This window comes from Mobula birostris, chromosome 28 (assembly GCF_030028105.1).
Source record: "Mobula birostris isolate sMobBir1 chromosome 28, sMobBir1.hap1, whole genome shotgun sequence".
In the NCBI taxonomy this organism is placed as follows: domain Eukaryota; kingdom Metazoa; phylum Chordata; class Chondrichthyes; order Myliobatiformes; family Myliobatidae; genus Mobula; species Mobula birostris.
Genome location: NC_092397.1, coordinates 9,978,344 through 10,001,545, shown reverse-complemented (window position 1 = coordinate 10,001,545; position 23,202 = coordinate 9,978,344). Strand labels below are relative to the sequence as shown.

The 23,202-nt window shown below is 46.4% G+C and overlaps 1 protein-coding gene across 5 annotated transcripts in view; it reads left to right on the top strand.

The window, feature by feature from the left end:
- Window positions 1-23,202, top strand: part of LOC140189258 (spectrin beta chain, non-erythrocytic 1-like) — a 464,253-nt gene that overhangs the window by 362,534 nt on the left and 78,517 nt on the right. For all 5 annotated transcript variants that reach the window (XM_072245944.1, XM_072245948.1, XM_072245947.1 and 2 more), the window contains 3 exons: window positions 2,605-3,361; window positions 10,728-10,930; window positions 17,771-17,861. In XM_072245944.1, the coding sequence (XP_072102045.1) occupies window positions 2,605-3,361; window positions 10,728-10,930; window positions 17,771-17,861 (1,051 nt within the window). The remainder of the gene's footprint in view (window positions 1-2,604; window positions 3,362-10,727; window positions 10,931-17,770; window positions 17,862-23,202) is intronic.

The following is a 23,202-nucleotide window of genomic DNA, read 5'->3' as shown; positions in this document are numbered from 1 at the left end:
GTGGTGCTGGTTCAAAGAGCTGAATGGCCTACTCCTGCACCTGTTGTCTATTGTCTTTGTGGCTTCCCACCCATCTGGCTTCAGCTATCACTTTCCAGCTAGATTCTCCCCCCCCCCCCCACACCTTTTTATTCAGGCATCTCCCCCGCCCCCTATCCTTCTCAGTCCTGAAGAAGGTCCTCGGCCCGAAACGTCGACTGTGTACTCGTTTCCATAGATGCTGCCTGGCCTGCTGGGCCCTCCGGCATTTGTGTGTGTTTCTGATCGTGTGCCAAGATTACAGGAGGTCCTTGGAAGTGTCTTTACGGAAGATCTCTGGAACTACCATAGGGAGCCTGGGAGTGTAGGGATCAGCAGGGAAATGATAGGATTCACGGGAGGTTTCGTGGAATTGTGTCAGTATGTAAAGGGAGATTCTGTGGAATTGTGCCAGTTAATGCAGACGGTGTCCTGTCAGCTTTCAGTGGTTTTATAGCTCACTACTTTTCTCGGGAGGTTTCTGAGAGTCACAGTATTTCCAGAGGCTCCCGAAGAAGCTGTATTTGCATGAATCGGGGAGTGGGGGGATAGTGCCATGGCGATTAGTGCAATCACCGATTGCAGTTCGATTCCCACCGCTGTCGGTAATGAGTTCGTACGTTCTCCCCGTGACCGTGTAGGTTTCCTCTGGGTGCCCCAGTTTCCTCCCACATTCCAAAGACATGAGGACGAGGAGATCAGGGGTCCCCAACCTTTTTTGCACCATGGACCGGTTTAATATTGACAATATTCTTGCGGACCAGCCAACGGGGAGGGGGGCAAGTGTTCAAGTTCAACAGTGTGTGAGAGGGAATGAGGAAAGGTGCAGCTGACTCATATCTTCATATCGTCAAATCATATTGTTTCTTTGCAGCCAGTCGCGGCCCGGTGGTTGGGGACCACTGGAGTAGATTGCAGGCATGCTATGTTTGTGCTGGGAGCTTGACAATACCTGCGGGCTGTTACCAGAACAATCCCTGCATTTGATGCAATCGACACTTCTCATGGCACGTTTCGACATACGTGCGATAAATAAAGCTAGTCTTCATCTTCAGGGTGTGGCAGCATTTATCGCAGGTCCCAGAGAGTCTGTCGTTAATTACACGGGCACTTAAGCAAAGGTGATTATTTGACAGGAATCCCAGGAGGGTGTCAGTATTTTCAAGGTCTCAGGAATGCCTCAGTATTCACAGGGATGTCCCAAGGAGAATCAGAATCGGGGGTTTAATATCACCGGCATATGTTGTGAAATTTGTTAACTTTGCGGCAGCAGTACAACGTAATACAAAATAATAGAAAAAAACTGTAAATTACAGTAAGTATATATAAATATATATTAAATACATATGTAATGTATACATATATATTAAATAGTTAAATAAGTGATGCAAAAATAAGTGATGCAGAGGGGAAGAAGCTGTTCCTGAATCATTGAGTGTGTGCCTTCAGGCTTCTGTACCTCCTGTCTAGTCATAGTCATAGTCTTTACTTTATTGATCCCGGGGGAGACTGGTTTTCGTTACAGTTGCCCATAAATAATAAATAGTAATAGAACCATAAATAGTTAAATAGTAATATGTAATTTATGCCAGTAAATTATGAAATGAGTCCAGGACCAGCCTATTGGCTCAGGGTGTCTGACCCTCCAAGGGAGGAGTTGTAAAGTTTGATGGCCACAGGCAGGAATGACTTCCTATGACGCTCTGTGCTGCATCTCGGTGGAATGATTTGCTGGCTGAATGTACTCCTGTGCCCAACCAGTACATTATGTAGTGGATGGGAGACATTGTCCAAGATGGCATGCAACTTGGACAGCATCCTCTTTTCAGACACCACCGTCAGAGAGTCCAGTTCCATCCCCACAACATCACTGGCCTTATGAATGAGTTTGTTGATTCTGTTGGTGTCTGCTACCCTCAGCCTGCTGCCCCAGCACACAACAGCAAACATGATAGCACTGGCCACCACAGACTCATAGAACATCCTCAGCATCGTCCGGCAGATGTTGAAGGACCTCAGTCTCCTCAGGAAATAGAGACGGCTCTGACCCTTCTTGTAGACAGCCTCAGTGTTCTTTGACCTGTCCAGTTTATTGTCAATTCGTATCCCCAGGTATTTGTAATCCTCCACCATGTCCACACTGACCCCCTGGATGGAAACAGGGGTCACCCATATTAGCTCTTCTCAGGTCTACTACCAGCTCCTTATGATGATAACAATGGGAAGAGGGCATGTCCTGGGTGATGGGGGTCCTTAATGATGGACGCTGCCTTTTTTGAGGCTCTGCTCCTTGATGATGTCCTGGTTACTACGGAAGCTAGTGCCCATGATGGTGCTGACTAAGTTTACAACTCTCCTCAGCTTTGTCTTTTTTTACACTGGTCCCCTGTGTGTCAGGGTTTGGAAATTATCCTCTTGTGGGGGAGCTGCATTCGATGGGGACCTGTAAGAATGCTTCAAAATTTCTCTTCCACTGCTCAGTGACAAGATTTTACTGAGAATGTAGGTTTAGCTCTCGAGGGCTGATGTTTATGCTCCAAAGAAAAAAAGCTCATACCTTATTTTTTGCAATGTATTTTTTTCCAGCTGGGATCAGTTCCGGGGCCTGGCAGATCAGAAGAAAGAAGCTCTCAGCTCTGCGCTCAGCATCCAGAATTACCACCTTGAATGCAATGAAACGAAGTCCTGGATTAAAGAAAAGACCAAAGTCATTGAGTCGACCCAGAGCCTTGGAAACGACCTGGCTGGTGTGATGGCCCTCCAGCGCAAGTTGACTGGGATGGAGCGGGACTTGGAGGCCATCCAGGGTAAACTGGACGACCTGCAGAAAGAAGCCGAGAAGCTTGCCGCAGAGCACCCGGAGCAGGCTCAGACCATCTTAGCTCGACTCTCCGAAATCAACGGTGTCTGGGAGGACCTGAAGGACACCATGAAGAGGCGGGAGGAGTCGCTGGGCGAGGCCAGCAAACTGCAGGAGTTTCTGCGGGACCTGGACGATTTCCAGTCGTGGCTGTCCCGGACACAGACCGCCATTGCCTCGGAGGACATGGCCACGAACTTGGCCGACGCCGAGAAGCTCCTCACCCAGCATGAGAACATCAAGAAGGAGATCGATAACTACAAGAATGACTACGAGCGGATGAGAAGTGTCGGGGAGGAGGTGACGCAAGACCAGACGGACGCCCAGTACATGTTCCTGCACCAGCGGCTGCAAGCTCTTGACACGGGCTGGAACGAACTGAGCCAGATGTGGGAGAATCGGTATAATCTCCTGGCACAAGTGTACGGCTATCAGATCTTCCTGCGTGACGTGAAGCAGGCTGAAGGATTCCTTAACAACCAGGTATTCTTGCACACGGGCAGACTTCACAGCCACCATGTTAAATTTAGAGACATCCCACCCTGCAAAAACTCATTTCAGGGAGGTAGCACCATCAGTTTGCAGGAGACTCCAGGAACTTCCGGGAGAGGTGGGATGTTTGCGATAGAGTAGCTCCTGAACAGCTAGCCAGCTAGTTTAAATAACGTTAGCTATGCTAATGAACGAATGACACCTGTTAAACTCACCTCAACACGTCTTTTACAGTCTTAACCCACCATGGGCAATAGAAAAGTCACTGTTGCAAACAGTGCAGCGAGCAACACTGTCATTATTTTTGACCCCTATTAGGCAGGGGTACACTTTAGTGTAGTCTGGGGTGACGTACGTTTTATATTTTCTTTTTTTGGAACACTCTGTCATGGGACGGTCTCTCTCTCTCGTGGTCTCTCTTGCGCTCTCCTGCTTGCTGTCACGCGCTCTCTCTCTCTCATCGCTCTCTCGCTTGCTCTTGCGCGCTCTCTCTTGTGATCGCTCTCTCACTCACATGCTCTCGCTTGCTTGCTCTTGCTCTCTCTCGCGCGCTCTCTCTCTCGTGGTTGCTCTTGCGCTCTCTTGCTTTCTCCCTCTCGCTCGCTGTCTAGAAAAATTGATCTCCGTGATATTGTATATAATTTGCGGGCATCAGGGAGCCACTATTAATATGTGGGAGACTCCCGGAACTTCCGGGAGAGGTGGGATGTCTGGAAACACCTTGACAACACGGAGCTGGTGCACGTAGGTTGGCAGCAGAGGATTAGGGCAAGGTGCGGGTGTCTTGGCAGCCAGATTATTTAAAAGTAATTACCGACATAGACTGAGGGGGGACTGTCTTGTCGAGCACTCTCACTCTGTCGGCAGCAAGTAGGTTATCCCGGTGGCCGACCATCTTAATTCCGCTGCCCATTCCCATTCTGACATGCCAGTCCATGGCCGTCTCCACTGGCACGATGAGGCCACTCTCAGGTTGGAGTAACAACACCTCATTTCCCGTCTGGGTAGCCTCCAACCTGACGGCATGAACATCGACTTCTCTGACTTCCAGTACTTTCTTCCCCTCCCCTTCCTCTCGTTTTCCAATCCCCATTCTGGCTCCCTTCTCGTCTCCTCACCTGCCCATCACCTCCCTCTGGTCCCCTTCCTCCCCGCCTCTCTCCACTCCCTATCAGATTCCTCCTCCTGTAACCCTTTACTTGCTCCTCTGATCACCTCCCAGCTTCTCACCATCCCCCCGCCCCCAACTCAACCGTCTTCCCCCCACCTGGTCTGATCTATCACCTCACAAACAAGAGACAATCTGCAGGTACTGGAAGTCCTGCTTGAAGGGTCTCGGGCCGAAACATCGACTGTCCTCTTTTCCACAGATGCTGCCTGGCCTGCTGAGTTCCTCCAGCATTTTGTGTGTGTTGCTATCTTCAAGATCTCTCCTGTTCATAACCGAAAGTTTTTTTTTTGGGGTGGCAAATCCACCAGCAAAGCCAGTGGATATGCCCACCTATAACTGCCCGTGAGATGAGCTGCCTTCTTGAAGCACTCATGGTAATTCAATATAATGGGGTGCGTACTGATGATTAATTGGCGGTATACATTTCCAAGTTATGTGGAGGGAAGCCTTCGGTTTCTATTGTTCCTGTGCACCTGCTACCCTTTGTCTTCTTGGTGGAAGCAGTTGCTGGTATCAGAACTGCCCAGGCACTTCACTGCAGTTCATTCAGCGGACGTTGCATACCGAGGTCACTTCGCATCTGGGTGTGAGGTGAATGGTATGAATGACTAAGTTGTTGGCTGTGAAGCAGACTTTTTTTTTCTGATTTTGCAACTTCATAAAACTCGAGTTAGACCACATCTGGAGTATTGCATATTGTTCTGGTCACCCCACTATAGGAAGGATGTTGAGTCTTTGGAGAGGGTGCAGAAGAGGTTCACCAGGATGCTACCTGCTTTAGAGGGCGTGTGCTATCACTAGAGGCTGGACAAACTTGGGTTGTTTTCTCTGGGGCATCCGAGGCTGAGGGAAGATCTGACAGAGGTTTACAAGATTTTGAGAGGCATAATGGAGTGGACAGAGAGTATCTGTTTCCCAGGGTTGGAATGACTAATAGCACTGAAGGTGAGAGGGGGTAGGTTCAAGGGGGATGTGAGGGGTAAGTTTTTGTTACTCAAGAGAGTGGTGGATGCCTGGAATGCGCTGCCCGTAAGGAGTTTGAATGTTCTGCCCAAGACCATGGGGTTTCCTCCGGGTGCTCCGGTTTCCTCCCACAGTCCGAAGCTGTACCGCTTATCAGGTTATTTGATCATTCTAAATTATCCGCGATTCGGCCAGGGTTAAGTCAGGAGTTGCTGAGCGGCGCAGCCCGATGGGGCCAGAAGGACCTATTCTACGCTGTAGCCCAATAAATATTTCCGACCTGCAGCCTTGGTAAGGCTTTCCAAGTTAAAACTACAGTTAATATCAAAGTACATATACAATCTGCCACCATATATCACCCTGAGATTCATTTTCTTGTAGGCATTCAAGTACAACTTAAAAAAAGGACAGAATCAATAAAAAATATGCACAAAAACTGACAAACAACCAATGTGCAAGAGAAGATAAACCGAGCAAATATAAAAACATACTAAATAAATAAATAACTCTGAGAACTTGAGTTGTAGAGTCCTTGAAAGTGAGTCCAAAGGTTGTGGAATCCCTTTGTTGTTGAGGTGAGTGAAGTTATCCCTGCTGGTTCAGGAGCCTGACTGTTTCTGAACCTGGTGGGGTGGTACCTAAGGCTCCTGTATCTCCTGTCACGTAACCGGCAACAATGAATATCAATCGAGTCAGGTTATATAAAAATAACCAAACATTTATTAAACACGGATAAACAATAAAAAAACAAACGAAAACCTTAACCGGAAGTTGACCGCTATGCGGCCATTCAACAAATCGTCACTCGGTACTGGTTCTTAGAGCGATAAATGCGAAAACAGTTCTTAAAGTGGTAAAGTCAAACACAGTTCTTAAAACGGTAAATTTGAAAGTCCAACAAATCTATACATTCAATTGGGAGAGACTTCTCCGGAGAAGGATTTCTTCATAGATGCGACTTCCCTGCTGGTTCTGTCCAAAGGATTCACGAGGAAGGAAATAAATGGTTTAAAACAACTGACCTTAATTTCTAGAGAGCAAATCCTGCATGAACTACCTTGCTCCTTTGGCAAGAGTTACCTTGATGCAGGTCGCTACTTCTTCAACGAAGACTCAAGGTCGATCCTTTATTAAACTGCCAAACGATACCAACTTCTCTTAATCCTTCAGGTCCTGTACTTCGATAAAGTCTTCACTCTCCAATACTACTGAAAAGGTACATCAACAAATCTAGCAGAAATTGCCAGTCTGAGGCCTTGCAACAGAACGGAACACTCCGTTTTAAAAATGAAACTGCGTCATAAAACAAATAGGCAACGGAACGGAGACACTGACGAACGTTCTAGCTGGAAAACTAACTGCGTCACCAGAGGTCTTCCTTTTTATAGCGTGGTGAACGTGTCATCACGTGACCTCACATCAGCGAGAAAATTACATCAGGTGACCTCCAAAAGACCATAACATCATTCTCACAAGAAAGTCACAAGATCTCCTTGAGGTAGGTAACACTCCTTTCCGATGGTAGCAACAAGAGCACGATCTGGATAGTCGGGCATCCTTGATAACGGATGCTGCTTTCTTGTGGCAACGCTCCTTGTAAATTTGCTCAGTGGTGCGGAGGGCTTCTTCTGTGATGGACTGGGCTATATCCTCTTTTCTGTGAGTTCTTCTGTTCTTGGACATCAATGTTTCCATATCAGGCATGATACAACCAGTCAGGATGCTCTCCACCGTGCATCTATAGAAGTGTGTCAAAGTTTTAGATGACATGCCGAGTCTGCGCGAACTTCTAAAGAAGTAGCACTTACCTGCTGGTCCCAGGACGAAATGATAACGCCAAGGAGCTTAAATTTACTGCCTCTGATCCCCTACTGAGGACTGGCTCATGGAGCTCTGATTTCCTCCTCTTGTAGTCATTTGTGGAGTCGGGAGGTGGCTTATCCGTTGTGATATACCCAGTCTCTGAGCTAATCTTGCAGCCATGGAATTTATGTGGCTGGACGAGTTGAACATCTGTTAAGTGGTGAGCCTGCCAGGATGCCAATGCATTGAGGACTTGACACTGAATCGGTGACTTCGGTGCTTCTTTTGAAGTTTGTTTCCTGGCAGAGTGGGGAGGAGATACCATTGTCCATGAGACTTCATGGGGTCTAGAGCCAATTTTGAGAACTCCGCTCTGGCTGTGTATCACTGTACTGCCACCTCTGGTGGGTGTGCGCTGCCGGTTGTAATGGCAGAGTCTGCGGTTGTATCTGGCTGTTGGTTGACTTGCCTATGGGACAGCCCCCCAATTCCTACGTATTTCTGAGGAGCACTTTGTAAAGCCAACTATGCTCGCAGTGACGGTCCGTATTTGAATTCCGTGTCTATATTAGTGCAGGGTTTCATCCATTGCATTCCTGACTTACTATTTCAAATGTAGCAACTCTTTACAAAGTGGACTGAAAAACACATGAAAGCAGATAAAATAGTACTTTTCCAAAAGAGGGGGTGGGGTCAGTGTTGGATCTCCGTTACTTCCCTGACCCTTTGGGTTCTTTCAGGGGTTGAGAATGGCGAGCAGTCACAATTCTTAATGATCGTTTACTTTAAAGTTTAGACAAACACACAAATACTGAGCAAACTAAGTGAAGAGCTGAGGAGCAAAGCAGAGATTCAGTGAGGAGCAGAGAGGTCAAGGATAAGAAGAAAAGATGGCACCTCTGGGAAAAATCCATCATCTCTATAGTCGAGATAAGAGAAAATTCCTCAGATAAAAATAAACCAATCACTGGTTGCACAATTGCATCACGTGGGTAATATGCTAATTCTCAGCCAATGAGAAAGGTGATAAACCATTATTTATTTATTGACTTGCAGTGCGTAATAGACCCTTTCGGCCCTTGGAGCCGAGCTGCCTAGAATTCCCCCAGTATAATCCTAGTCTAATCATGGGACAGTTTAACCTACCAACAAGTACGTCTTTGGACTGTGGGAGGAAACCGGAGCACCCGGAGGAAACCCACGCGGTCACGGGGAGAACGTACAAACTCCTTACAGGCAGCAGCGGGAATTGAACCTGGGTCACCGGTGCTGTAAAGTGTTGTGCTGACCGCTACACTGCCGTGTCACCCCGGTATAGCAGTTATGTAACCGTAAGTAGTGATGAAACACCACATACGGGGAAAAATATATGAGTTTGTTAAAAAAGTACAAATTATAATAAAACTAGGACTTCAGTCTCACATTAATTCATCTAATATCTTATAAAATGTATTTTTTTTTAAAGTGTGGTCTCCAACGTCAGTGTAGGTTTATGTTTTCAAAGTTCAAAGTAAATTTTATTTTTTTGAGTACACGGAGTATACGTCACCACATACAACCCTGAGGTTCATTTTCCTGCAGGCACGTTCAGCAAATCTATAGAATAGTAACTGTAAACAGGATCAGTGAAAGATCAACCAGAGTGCAGAAGACATCAAACCGTGCAAATGCAAATATCAATAAATAGCAATAAATAACCAGAACATGAGACAAAGAGTCCTTAAAGTGAGATCATTGGTTGTGGGAACATCTCACTGGATGGGCAAGTGAGTGTAGTTATCCCCTTTTGCTCAAGAGCCTGATGGTTGAGGGGTAGTAACTGTTCTTGAACCTGGTGGTGTGTGTCCTGAGGCTCTTGTACCTTCTACCTTCTGGCAGCAGCGAGAAGAGAGCACGGCCTGGGTGGTGGGGGTCTCTGATGACAGATGCTGCTTTCCTGCGACAGCGTTTCATGTCGATGTGCTCAGTGGTTGGGAGGGCTTTACCCGCAATGGACTGGGCCGAATCTGCTACCTTCTGTTGGATTTTCCATTCAAAGGCAGTGGTGTTTCCATACCAGGCCGTGATACAGCCCGTCCGGACATTCTATAGGAGTTCGTCAGAGTTTTAGATTTCATGCTGGATCTTCACACCCTCCTAAGGAAGTAGTGCTTTCTTTGCAATGTCATTTACTTGCTGGGTCCGGGACAGGTCCTCTGAAATGGTGTCTCCTAGGAATTTTAGTGCAAAAGGTTTTCAGAAAGTTTTTTTTTTTGGTGGGGGGTGGACAACTCCATTTCTCAGTAATGACGCTGAAGTAAATTATTTTTAGCTGTAAAGGCATCACTATTAACTATGTCTGTTTGGAATGAGCACCTGCCAATAAGATTGCAGCATTGTAATGAAATAAATAAAATTCAACCTAGACAAAAGGTATTTATTGAAGGCAGATGATGATAAAACACGAGGTTCTGCAAAGACTGGAAATCCATAGTAACACACAGAAAATGCTGGAGGAACCCAGCAAGTCAGGCAGCATCAATAGGGTGGAATGAAGAGTCTACTTTTCGGGCCGAGACCTGCCACTATATTGCCACTTGAGAAGGGGATTGAGAATTTTGGGGGAGCCGGTCACAGGGGAGGGGTGGGAGCTTCCAGCTGATCGCCAGCTACAGAGGAGCCCGACTGAGTGGAAAGTGATTATGAGATAGCTTGGAGGGCAGGTGGTGGTTTGAACTTGCCAACAGTGGCCCCAGGAAGGCTGAGTAATCCAACTAAGGCCAAAAGAATCCTCAACCCTCAGGTTCTGCTTCTGTGTTTGAGGCTAATGCTGTTCACAGGCTTTGGGCTGAGGTGGAGTTTTGACCAAGGGGCGTCAAGCCAGCATGTGTAGTCCTGCTAATCAATTTTCAGCCAGCTTCAGTCTGAAGCGGTCCTCACAGCACGAAAGTTTGAAGATCCTAGAGTTCGGATTTCTGAATAAGAAATAGGAGCAGGAGTCGGCCATCTGGCCCGTTGAGCCCGCTCCGCCATTCAATAAGGTCATGGCTAATCTGACCTTGGACTCGTCTCCACCTACCTGCCTTTTCCCCATAGCTCTTAATTCCCGTACTGTGCAAAAATCTATCCAACCTTGTCTTAAATATATTTACTGAGGTAACCGCCACTGCTTCATTGGGCAGAGAATTCCACAGATTCACCACTCTCTGGGAAAAGCAGTTCCTCCTCATCTCTGTCCTAAATCTACTCCCCTGAATCTTGAGGCTATGTTCCCAACTCCGTCACTATCACCAACCTTTCTGGAAGTGTTCCTGGATGGGGAGGAACTACTATGGTATCCAGTATCATAGATTATTGTTCTGATGTTAGAAATACACCACAATTTGCACTTCATATCGGACCTCTCTTTCTTTCTTTCTTGCTTTTTTTTTTAAACTTCAGGCGTACATGCTGTCACACACCGAGATGCCTGGCACCTTGGAAATGGCCGAGGCTGCCATTAAGAAGCACGAAGACATCATGACTACCATGGATGCCAACGAGGAGAGGATCAACAGCGTGGTGGACTCTGGCAAAAAGCTGATCAGCGAGGGCAATGTCCATGCTGACAAGATCCAGGAGAAAGTGGACTCAATAGACGAACGGTTGGTTAGATTTTGCTTCTATATTGTTCAAGGCTGGGTCTCATTTGTTTGCAAACTATGGATAATATTACAGTTATACCACCCATTGCTGGAAATCCGTGGAAAATTCTGCACATTTTTCAGCATACGGTGAAAAAAGTTTTGTGAAAATACGATTTTCTGTTACTCAAAATGGCTGGTGTAACATGAAAAATGCTTAATTAATTCTAAGTACTTTCATTTTCAAAGTACGTATGCAGTATACAACCTTGAAATTCGTCTTCCTCACAGCCACAAAGAAGGATCCTGGAACCAACCCGTTCAAAGAAAAATATCAAGCATCAAACCTCTTTTCACGCCTCCCCCCCCCAAAACATGCAAAAATAATCGCGCAAATGGTAACCAAAAATAGCGAAAGAATTGAATGAATTGAATTGACTTTATTACTTACATCCTTCACATACATGAGGAGTAAAATTCTTTCCGTCTAAATGTGCAATTTATAATAATTTGTAATAAATAGTATGTTCCACAGGACAGTCGATATAACATAGAAATACAATTGTATCAGCATAAATTAATCAGTCTGATGGCCTGGTGGAAGAAGCTGTCCTGGAGCCTGTTGGTCCTGGCATTTAGGGATGGTAGCAGCTGGAACAGTTTGTGGTTGGAGTGCCTCAGGTCCCCATGATCCTTCAGGCCCTTTTTACATGCCTGTCTCTGTAAGTGTTCTGAATAGTGGGAAGTTCACACCTACAGATGCGCTGGGCCATCCGCACCACTCTCAGCAGAGTCCTGCGATTTAGGGAGGTACAGTTCCCGTACCTCCCGTGGCCACTGATACAGCCAGTCAGGATGCTCTCAATGTGCCCCTGTAGAAAGCCCTTAGGATTTTGGGGTCCAAAGCACAGAATATAAAACACAAAGTCAAAAGGCATGTTTTAGTTCAATTCATCTCAGTGTTCATTATCTGCAGGCCACTCTGACTCAAAAATCACCCAAAAGTAGTAACAAAAAAGAGCGACCATAACTAGAAAAACTGGAACAAATCATAAACTTGAGTTTGGGTCCAAGTCTACAATCTGCCTCGATTAAACCTTGCTTGGCCCCATCCGCCAACAGCATTGAGGGAGAGAGAGAAATCACTCGAACACAGGGACCTCCCCTCGAGAGCAGCGAGCGAGAGGCTGGTAAGACAGCGCCGAACAGTCGCCCGCCCTCCGCAGCTGCCTCGATGATTTCAGTCTTCCTCAGCGCTCAGAGGCGGAGACGGTCGTGGGCTCTCGCCACATCTCCTGGCTTCCTGGCCCCCATGCAGTACCCTTTACTCACAGCCTTGTGGACCCCTCCCAGAGACAGATTGCCTGACTGGCCCAAAATCGCAGCGCCAGAGTGTAAATAACAGGCTCCAACAGTAGCAAAAACCACATCTGAAATAAAAAGAAGACGTAAAAGAAGTGAAAGCAATGGCCTTGTGAGTTGTCTTGAGGATGTTTCCTTTGGAAGCATTATTCACTGGTGCCATTAATAATGAATAATTATTAGCGACCACCAATCAGAATCTGTGGAATTCATTGCCACGGACGGCTGTGGAGGCCAAGTCATTGGGTATATTTAAAGCAGAGGTTGATAGTTTCTTGATTAGTCAGGGCGCCAAATGTTAGGGGAGAAGGCCGGAGAACGGGGTGGAGACGGATAATAAATCAGACATGGTGGAATGGTGGAGCAGACTGGATGGGCTGCATGCCTTATGCCCTGATGGTCTAAAATAAAATAAATGGCATTTCTAACCCAGGGAGGTCCTGTATTTGTCACCAGCTTGCCAGCAATGCTGTTGAATCTCGGATGCCCTCTGAATGGCCTCACAAGCTGAAGGAGAAGTTGAGGACGATCAGTGAATGCTGATATCAAAATACAGCCAATAGATTAAAAGAAAGAATCCTCAAACCCAAATTACCAAAAAAAGAAGTAGCATTTTTTACAGCGTGCATGCCAGCTTGGTAGGAGAGTGCATTTTTTTCTGGAAGATTTCGGTTTCCTTGGTCTAATTGGAAGTAAAATGCTACTAGTTCTGAAAAGTTTGCAAGCTGTTCCAGCAGATGGATTAATATGCAGAAAGATTGTAAGCCCAACCTTTGGAGCCGTTCAGCAGTGCCCAACATGTCGATGCAGCTACTAAGAAGGCCTGACAGCGACTATATTTCATTAGGAGCTTGAGGAGATTTGGCATGTCACCAAAGACACTCTCAAGTTGCTACAGATGTACTGTGGAGAACATTCTGACTGGCTACATCACTGTCTGGTATTGGGGAAGGAGGGATTGCTCATGCAAAGAATCGAAGTAACCTGCAGAGCTGCCTTCGAGGAGCGATGCTTCAGAAAGGCGGCATTCATCATTAAGGACGGTCATCTCTGAAGTCATGCCTGTTCTCATTGCTATCATCACAAAAAAGATACAGAAGCCTGAAGGCACACAGTCAACAATTCAGGAACAGCTTCTTCCCCTCTGCCGTCTGAGTTCTGAATGGCCATTGAACCCATGAACACTACCTCACGCAACACACATCAGAGTTGCTGGTGAACGCAGCAGGCCAGGCAGCGTCTCTAGGAAGAGGTACAGTCGACGTTTCAGGCCGAGACCCTTCGTCAGGACGTCGACTGTATCTCTTCCTAGAGATGCTGCCTAGTCTGCTGCGTTCACCAGCAGCTTTGGTGTGTGTTGCTTGAATTTCCAGCATCCGCAGAATTCCTCGTGTTTACATTTTTAAGAACACTACCTCACTACTTTTTTATTTCTATTTTTGCACTACTTATTTAATTTAACTATATATATATATAAAATACACACACACACACTTGAAGTAATTCATGTTTTTCTATTATTATGTATTGCATTGAACTGCTGCTGCAAAGACAACAAATTTCACAACATAAGCCAGTGATACTAAACCTGATTGTGTTGTCTTGCACTGCTTTAACTTCCTAAAATGCATCACTGCCCACTTGTCTTAAGTTAAACTTCCATCTGCTGTAACCTTGGACAACGTTTTTCACTGTGTGCTATACAAATGTTGGTATCATCCACAAACTTAATTCCTTCGTTCCGATCCAGATCATTAACTTGGATATGGGGCAGCGTTTGTCTGGTTTAAAGAGAAATTTAGTTGATTCACACCACTGGAATTTAGGTGAAAAGGATTTGGATATAAGGATTGGCTTTATTTATTTGATTCAATTCAAGTTTAATTGTCATTCGCCCATCGGTAAACACTCATGAATACAGCCAGGTGAGACAGTGTTACTCCAGGGTCAAGGTACAAAACACAAGACCAACATTCATACACAGCACAAAGCACACACCAGATATGGTATCACAATCACGCTATAAAGGAGTAAAGAACTCGCGGCATCAACCACAGTAGAGCCTGTCCCCTCCAGCCACATCGCCCCCCCAGGTGACACCACAGCTTGAGGCCCAGTCCTCGCTCATATTAGACAGCCGACCCATACAGAATGTCAGTAAAAATACAGCGACACAAAATGCATATAGTCGGTCCCCCCCAGCCCATTGAAAGCGTACTGTGTGTAAATTGAAACGTGGGGTGAAATGCTTTGGTTTTTGTCAACCCAAATCAGTGAGGATTGTGCTGGGCCACCGTGCTTCCAGTACCCACTGCCCGTTAACGCTAACCGTACATCTTTGGAATGTGGGAGGAAACCAGAGCAGCTGGAGAAAACCCATGCCGTCACAGGGAGAATGTGCACAGTCCTTACGGACAGCAGCGGGAATGAAACCCAGCTCGGTGATTGCCTGCCCTGTAAAAGCAATGCGCTCACCATTACACCACAGTGCATCACAGTATACAAAATTGTGAGGGGTATAGATGGGGGTAAATGCAAGCAGGCTTTTTCCACTGAGGTTGGGTGGGACTACATCCTGAGGTCATAGGTTAAGGGTGAAAGGTGACAAGTTTAAGGGGAACATGAGGGGAAACTTCTTCATGAGGGTGGTGAGAGTGGAACGAGCGGCTAGCACAGGTGGTGCATGCGAGCTCGGTTTCAATGTTTAAGAGAAGTTTGGATAGGCACATGGATGTTAGGGATATGGAGGTCGATGGGAGTAAGCAGTTTAAATGGTTCGGCACTGACTAGATGGGCCGAATGTCCTATTTCTGTGCTGTGCTTCTCTATGACTATTAGATTATGAGAAAACTCAGTCCTCTTTTATTGTCATTTAGAAATACATACATGCATTAAGGAATGATACAATGTTTCTCCGGAGTGATATCACAGAAAACAGGACAGACCAAAGACTAACACTGACAGAACCACATAATTATAACATATAGTTACAGCAGTGCAAAGCAATACCATAATTTGATAAAGAACAGACCATGGGCACGGTAAAAAGTCTCAGAAGTCCCCGAGTCGATCGACTCGCGAGTCCCCGATAACAGGCGGCAAAAGGGAGAAACTCCCTGCCATAAACCTCCAGGGACCGTCAACTTGCCGATGCCTTGGAAGTAGCCGATCGCAGCCGACCCTGAGTCCATCCATCCGAAAACTCCGAGCTTCCGACCAGCCCCTCCGATACAGCCTCCCGAGCGCCATCCTCTGCCGAGCGCCTTCGACCTCTCCCCGGCCGCTGAAACACGCAAAGACGAGGATTTCAGGGCCTTCAGCTCCGGAGATTCCGGTTACCACACAGTAGCAGCGGCAGCGAAGCGGGCATTTCAGAAGTTTTCCAGATGTTCCTCCGTGCTCTCACGACCGTCTCCATCAAATCAGAATTGTGCACGGTCCCCTACTTGACAGATAACAGACATCATCACCGAAGTGGCCACACGCGCTGTTGTCGTGTCGCCATCTTCTCCCCCCTCCCGGGAGGATTTTTACAACTTAAAATTCTAAGATGGGTGCTGGGAGGACATCTGCAATTTCCAGACTATACGGGGGGTGGGGGGTGGTCCCGACCTTTCTTATGTCATGGATCCCTACCATTCAACAAGAGGTAGGGAACCCCTGGATGAGGGTGTGGACTGAGACGGAGGGAGGGGCTGGATATTCAGGGCTGACATGAGGTGGAACAGTAAAATGGGGGAGAGTGGTTTCAAGCAAGTTAGTGGCCGCCGATTACTTCAGTTTCTAAGGTTCTTTTGTATTTCATCCTCAACCAATAAAAGCTCATCGCATTCCCTTTTCACTGTTCCCTGAATAGTGCAGTACAGTCGGCCCTCCTTATGCGCGAGGGATTGGTTCCGGGCTCCCTTGCGGATACCAAAAAACGCGGATGCTCAAGTCCCTTTTTCAACCTGTCTAAATGCGGTGGACCTTGGGACCCAGTGGAGCCCCGGATGTTATTTAACCTGTGTCAGTGCGGTGGACATTAGGACCTGGTGGCGGAGCTCTGAATCCGCAGTGTTTCTGTTCATGAAAATAATCACGATCACGATTTAAAATAAAGTGGTAATAATAAAGCGATTGGAAAGAGGTGAAACGCCATCAATCATTGGAAAAGCGTTAGGCTACAGTCGGTCAACGATTGGAACAATTTTAAAGGATAAAGTGAGAAAAGCCCTGTCCCGAATAGAGCTACAGTTATTACTAAGCAACGCAGTGGGTTTTGGGTTTTTCTTCCTCTACATCAACCCGGCAGGGATGGACAGTGCTCGGGAGCACTCTGTCACTGGATCGAGCTCGGGAATTTCCGTTCCCGAACTCGGTGCTGAAACATACGTTTCTTAAGTGTTTTATAAGACTATAAGACTATAAGACCATAAAATATAGGAGCAGAAGTTGGCCATTTGGCCCATAGAGTCTTCTCCGCCATTCAGTCACGGGCTGATCCAATTCTTCCCGTCATCCCCACTCCCTTGCCTCCTCCCCATATCCTTTGATGCCCTGACTAATCAAGAACCTATCTATCTCTGCCTTAAATGCACCCAATCACTTAGCCTCCACAGATGCTCGTGGCAACAAATTCCACAGATTTACCACCCTCTGACTAAAGTAATTTCTCCACATCTCTGTTCTGAATGAACGTCCTTCAATCCTGAAGTCGCGCCCTCTTGTTCTAGACTCTCCTACCATGGGAAATAACTTTGCCATATTTAATTTGTTCAGGCCTCTTAACATTCATGAATGATTCATGAATTTAACATTCATTAACAGTACATGAATCAAATTACAAGGTTTATATGTTTGTTCTTATTATGTGGAAAAACATGACAATGCTTCTCTTACAAAAATATTTTCATAGAATCAACGTCATAATACACTTAATATTTAAGTCGTAATACATATGCATAGAAAGGTGAAATATATACTATATACTAAGACAAACGTTTGACTAACTGACGCTAAATAATACTGGATGTATCTGTTCTGACTTACTTAGTAAGAGAACTTCCGTTTTTTTTTCGATCCCAATCCACGATAACCTACGCACATTCTCCCGTATATATCTCTAGATTACTTACAATAATTACTACAATGTAAATGCTATGTAAAATAGTTGTTATACTGCATTGCTTAGGGAATAATGACAAAAAAAAGTCTGTACATGTTCGAACAACAAGTGCTGGAAGAGCACTTCCAGGTTTTCTCAATTTGCGGTGGGTTGAATTCATGCATGCGGAACTCGCGGATAAGGAGGGGCGACTGTATCTTTATTTGACTTTTACTGGTGTTAAAGTAAATAAATTATGTGAATTGGAGAGATACAAATCTCTTTTATGGTACAATTAGTTTTATAAGATCACTTTGACCAGAGTTGCCCAATAATCATGACTCATGACATGCATATCTGCTCCTTACTGGTGCCATCCCTGACTGAAACGTAAATTTCTCTTATAATTCCAGACATCGGAGGAATCGCCAAACTGCCAATGACCTTGCTGAGAAGCTGAAGGATAACCTGGAGCTGCAGAAGTTCCTTCAGGATTGCCAGGAGGTAACTTCAGTTTGGCGGTTCTGCTGCCCGGATAACTTGACAAGTACACACTCCTTATTTGGAATGCTCTTTAGTGTCCTTTAAAGAAACAACAGCGGGTTTAATCGTTTAATCTGCACTAAAACTAGTGTAAATCATTCTCTTCAGCGTTTAAGATCGCGTACAATAGCAACTTTTAAAAGAGAATTGAATTTCAATTTTTCGATGAGGTACTTGCAGGGGTTCCTAAATCACATTTTCTCCGAAGTCAAAGTGAATTTATTATCAGAGTACGTATAGAATAGTACAGCACAGTACAGGCCCTTCGGCCCACAATGTTGTGCCGACCCTCAAACCCTGCCTCCCATATAAGCCCCCACTTTAAATTCCTCCATATACCTGTCTAGTAGTCTCTTAAACTTCACTAGTGTATCTGCTTCCACCACTGACTCAGGCAGTGCATTCCACACACCAGCCACTCTCTAAGTAAAAAACCTTCCTCTAATATCCCCCTTGAACTTCCCACCCCTTACCTTAAAGCCATGTCCTCTTGTATTGAGCAGTGGTGCCCTGGGGGAGAGGCGCTGGCTATCCACTCTATCTATTCCTCTTATTATCTTGTACATATACGTCAGCGCAGGCCGAGGTTCATTTCCTTGCAGGGATTTACAGAAAAATAAAGAATTTTATGAACAATATGCAAAAGGAGACAAGTCGTGTAAATTTTTTTTAAAAGTAAATAAATAATACTGAGAGCATGAGTTGTAAAGACTTGTAGGTGGTGGAATCAGTTCAGAGTTGAGGTGAGTGAAGTTGTCCTTGCTGGTTTGGGTACCTCACACACACAATGCTGCTGAAGGAGCTGAGCAGGTCAGGCAGGGTCTGTGGAAATGAATGGTCGGTCAACGTTGCGGACCAAGTCCGAATGTCAGGTATCTATTCATTTCCGTAAATGCTCCGGATTTCCGGCATCTGTGGAATTGCCTGTGGTTCAGGAGCCTGGTGGTTGTAGTAATAACTGTTCCTGGACCTGCTGCTGTGGTCGCAGATCCAAGTGGAAAATTATTGGTGTATTCATCCTGAAACATGTACCCAGAAACTCTAATCCACTCCCACTAGCTATATCCACTGCTTGACCATTGCTGTTCGTACAAAACCTGTGTGGCTGTTAAGGCATTACTGCCTTCTATTTTACAGAGGTGAACAGCTCAGCTTTAAATTCATAACAGCCCCAAAGCTGCTCCGCAGCATCTCCTAGTGACCCCTGCTGGGAAATGCCTCCTAAACCACATGAACCATTGGGCGTAGTCCTGAATTATAAGTCAGGTGTATGTCTGCTCCTACCACATTGGGGTGGAGGTGTCCTGTGCTTAGGAAGATGGCCTCAGGTGGATGTATGTTGACTGAAGTGCAAATTCAATCCAAGGGACGAGATTCAAAAGGATTCAAAGTACATTTATTATCAAAGTATATATGCAGGATACATCTTCCCCGCAGACAACCACGAAACAGAGAATAAAAAAAAACCTTGTAGCCCTTTTTTTAAAGAAAAACATCAAACCCCCAGCGCACAAGAAGAAAAAACAAATCATGCAAAGGGAAAAATAAAGAGCGAAAAACACAGAATATAAAACACCAAGTCACAAATCATCCAACCAGTCCGAGCATATTCAGTTCCGTTCAGTCTTGCTTTGTGCAGTTCGTTTGCTTCACGCCGCAGAGCCAGTCTGTCCCGAAATCACAACAAAAGAGCAACCAGAAGCCAGGAACAATCATAACGCGAAATCCAGTGTCCAATCCGCACACCGCGTCGATTTAAACCTTGCCCAAGACCCAGGACTCTGGCACAGATAGAGATAGACCATTCGAATGCAGACATCTTCCTCTGGCAGCACCGAGCAAGGTGGAGAGAAAGAGACCATTCGAACGCAGGGACCTTCCTCCGGCAGCAGATGGTGTTGGTAAAGAGATGTTTTTGTACTGTCCCATAGCAGTGAAACCGCCTTCCTCACAGTTCACCAAGCTTCTGAGTTTTGCGTTGATCAGCCCTCATTGGTAACCCGTCTGTAGCAGTTACTGGCAAAGAAACCAAAACCACTCAGAGAGTAAGCACAAAGTCTTGCCGGGTGAAACTTCTCGTAGACAGTTATGGTTGTAGTGCTGGCAGCACGTTAACAGAAGAAGGATCTCATGCAGGATGGAGCGAGCTGCGGTGTCCGTCAAGATCGTGGCCCAGGCTCTGTGGTCATTTTAAGTTCGGAAGGATGCTTTTGGGGACAGTGAGTGGGGAGTTAGGGGGTCAGGTTAAGGTTCAGGGACAGTGAGGTCAGAGGTCATATTAGGGCTTATGGACAGAGTTAGAAGTCAGGCCCCGCTCCACACTGCGCAAGTTTAATTGTCGTTCAGCCAGGCATTGAATCCGTTAGTCTTGCGAGACCATGGATCTGCGCCAGGAAAGCCTTCACTCTCCAGGGCGCAGGCCTGGGCAAGGTTGAATGGAAGACCAGCAGTTGCCCATGCTGCAAGTCTCCCCTCTCCACGACACCGATGTTGTCCAAGGGAAGGGCATTAGGACCCATACAGCTTGGCACCGGTGTCGTCGCAGAGCAATGTGTGATTAAGTGCCTTGCTCAAGGACACAACACATTCCCTCGGCTGGGGCTCAAACTCACGACCTTCAGATCACCAGTCCAATCCCTTAAACACTTGGCCACGTGCCCACACATTGACTACAGCCAAAAGAAACGCCGTTCTTTTGGGGCCAAGATGCAAAACACAGTATCCCAATAGTCACATAAGGACACACATAGTCATGATAGCTGAAAACATGCAGTCACAAAAAAATAGTCATAGTCATACTTTATTGATCCCGGAGGAAATTGGTTTTCATTACAGTTGCACCATAAATAATAGATAGTAATAGAAAAAGTAATAGTAATACTACTACTAGTAAATAGTAAATAGCCATAGAAATAACAACTAGTACTAGAATAGTAATAGAAAATAGTAATAAATAGTTAAATAGTAACATGTAAATTATGAAATAAGTCCAGGACCAGCCTATTGCCTCAGGGTGTCTGACCCTCCAAGGGAGGAGTTGTAAAGTTTGATGGCCACAGGCAGTAATGACTTCCTATGACGCTCTGTGCTGCATCTCGGTGGAATGAGTCTCTGGCTGAATGTACTCCTGTGCCCACCCAGTACATTATGTAGTGGATGGAAGACATTGTCCAAGATGGCATGCAACTTGGACAGCATCTTCTTTTCAGACACCACCATCAGAGAGTCCAGTTCCATCCCCACAACATCACTGGCCTTACGAATGAGTTTGTTGATTCTGTTGGTGTCTGCTACCCTCAGCCTGCTGCCCCAGCACACAACAGCAAACATGATCGCACTGGCCACCACAGACTCGTAGAACATCCTCAGCATCGTCCGGCAGATGTTAAAGGACCTCAGTCTCCTCAGGAAATAGAGACGGCTCTGACCCTTCTTGTAGACAGCCTCAGTGTTCTTTGACCAGTCCAGTTTATTGTCAATTCGTATCCCCAGGTATTTGTAATCCTCCACCATGTCCACACTGACCCCCTGGATGGAAATATATACTTTTATAACTATATATACCTGAGTGTCATGGCCTGTAGACAGATGGTGCAGCAGTTCTCACCGCGCACTGGTGCTGCCGTAGACGAACACAATCTAACTCGTCTCCCGCCAAGTGAACACAGGAGAGCAGCACTGAAGGGATGGCCAGCTCTCAACCCAACACGGACTCCAGCACTCTCCCGCCCCGGCTCTGTCATCTCCCTCCCTATCCGGCTGCAGCAGGCAGCCCCGCGGCATGAAGGCCCGGTCTGTGCGACAGCCGAGGCTCACGGCTCTCCAGCTGTCTAGTCTTGCCACTGAAGAAGTGGACCGGACTTGCCACATTCTACGTTACTGAGGTCCTGCAGAGCCGTGCAATCACAGTAAAGATGTCCAAGGCAAATCCTTTGCACCGTTAGCTGGGCCATGCACCGCCTTCGAGACCTTCCTCCTTGGGAGGCTGTAGGTGCTGGCAACAAGTCCAGCTCCGCCATCATCAAGCAGCCCCCCAGTGGGACGGACCTAGCAGCACTTGATATTCTCAGTATTGTCTTGCGATCGCACAGAACTGCAAAGGAAGAACAATTCCACCTCTGTTTGGACTCAGAGAGGTCACTGCAACAGAGCACGCTGCCATCCTACCGGAAGGAGAACTGCAGCGACATGGATGAGTGATGAAGGATAGCTGGCACTGAGGCCTCCGCTCCGCACTCGAAAAGCCATCGGCGTGGATGTGGGGCGAGAAACATCCAGAGTCCAGACCTCTGCTCCGCGCTGAGTGTGGACGTGGGAACGAAGGACGTCCATGGTGGTTGGGCTGTCCCAGTTCGGTGTTCGTCCACGCAAGCAGGAGGCGCGGGGGCCAGTCAGTTGGCGCGCTTGGCGTTCGAGCTGTGGAGCCAGTCGGCTGGTCTGGGAGTCGATGCTGAAGGGTCAGTTGGAAATCCAGAGGTCGTGGCCCAGCGGCCGAAGCCTGGCGGTGCAAGATGCGTCCTGGAGTTGGAGAGCTTTCCGTCTGTGTGGGTGGGACAGAGGAGAGAGGAAAGGGCTGTATTTTGTGGTCTGTGTTGTTTTGACAAGCATCGTGGGTATGCTACATTGGCACCAGAAAACTTGCGGGCTGCCCCCAGCACGTCCTTGGGTGTGTTGGCTGTTAATGCAGACAACGCATTTCACATTTATTTGATATACATCTGCTAAATAAACCTTAATCTGATCTACAAATTCAGGAATTTCTCTACACTGGTGTGACCACATAGCAGTATCAGCAGTCAGGATCCGTCCCAGGGCTTGTGCGGTGGATTCTTCGGCTGTGACCCTATTTTTACTGCATAAAAGTTCAGAAGTTCAATGTAAATTTATTATCAAAGTGCATTTATATTACCACAAGCATCATGTACTTCAAAGGTCAAGATTTTAGTATCTGAGTCACCACATACAACCCTGAGATACATTTTCCTGTGGGCATACTCAGCAAATCTGTAGATTAGTAACTATAACGGGATCAATGAAAGATCAACCAGAGTGCAGAAGACAACAAACTGTGCAAATGCAAATATCGGTAATTAACAATAAATAACGAGAGCATGAGATAAAGAGTCCTTAAAGTGAGATCATTGGTTGTGGGAACATCTCAATGGATGAGCAAGTGAGTGTAGTTACCCCCATTTGTTCAAGAGCCTGATAGTTGAGGGGTAGTAACTGTTCCTGAACCTGGTGGTGCGAGTCCTGAGGCTCCTGTACCTCCTTCCTGATGGTTGAGGGGTAGTAACTGTTC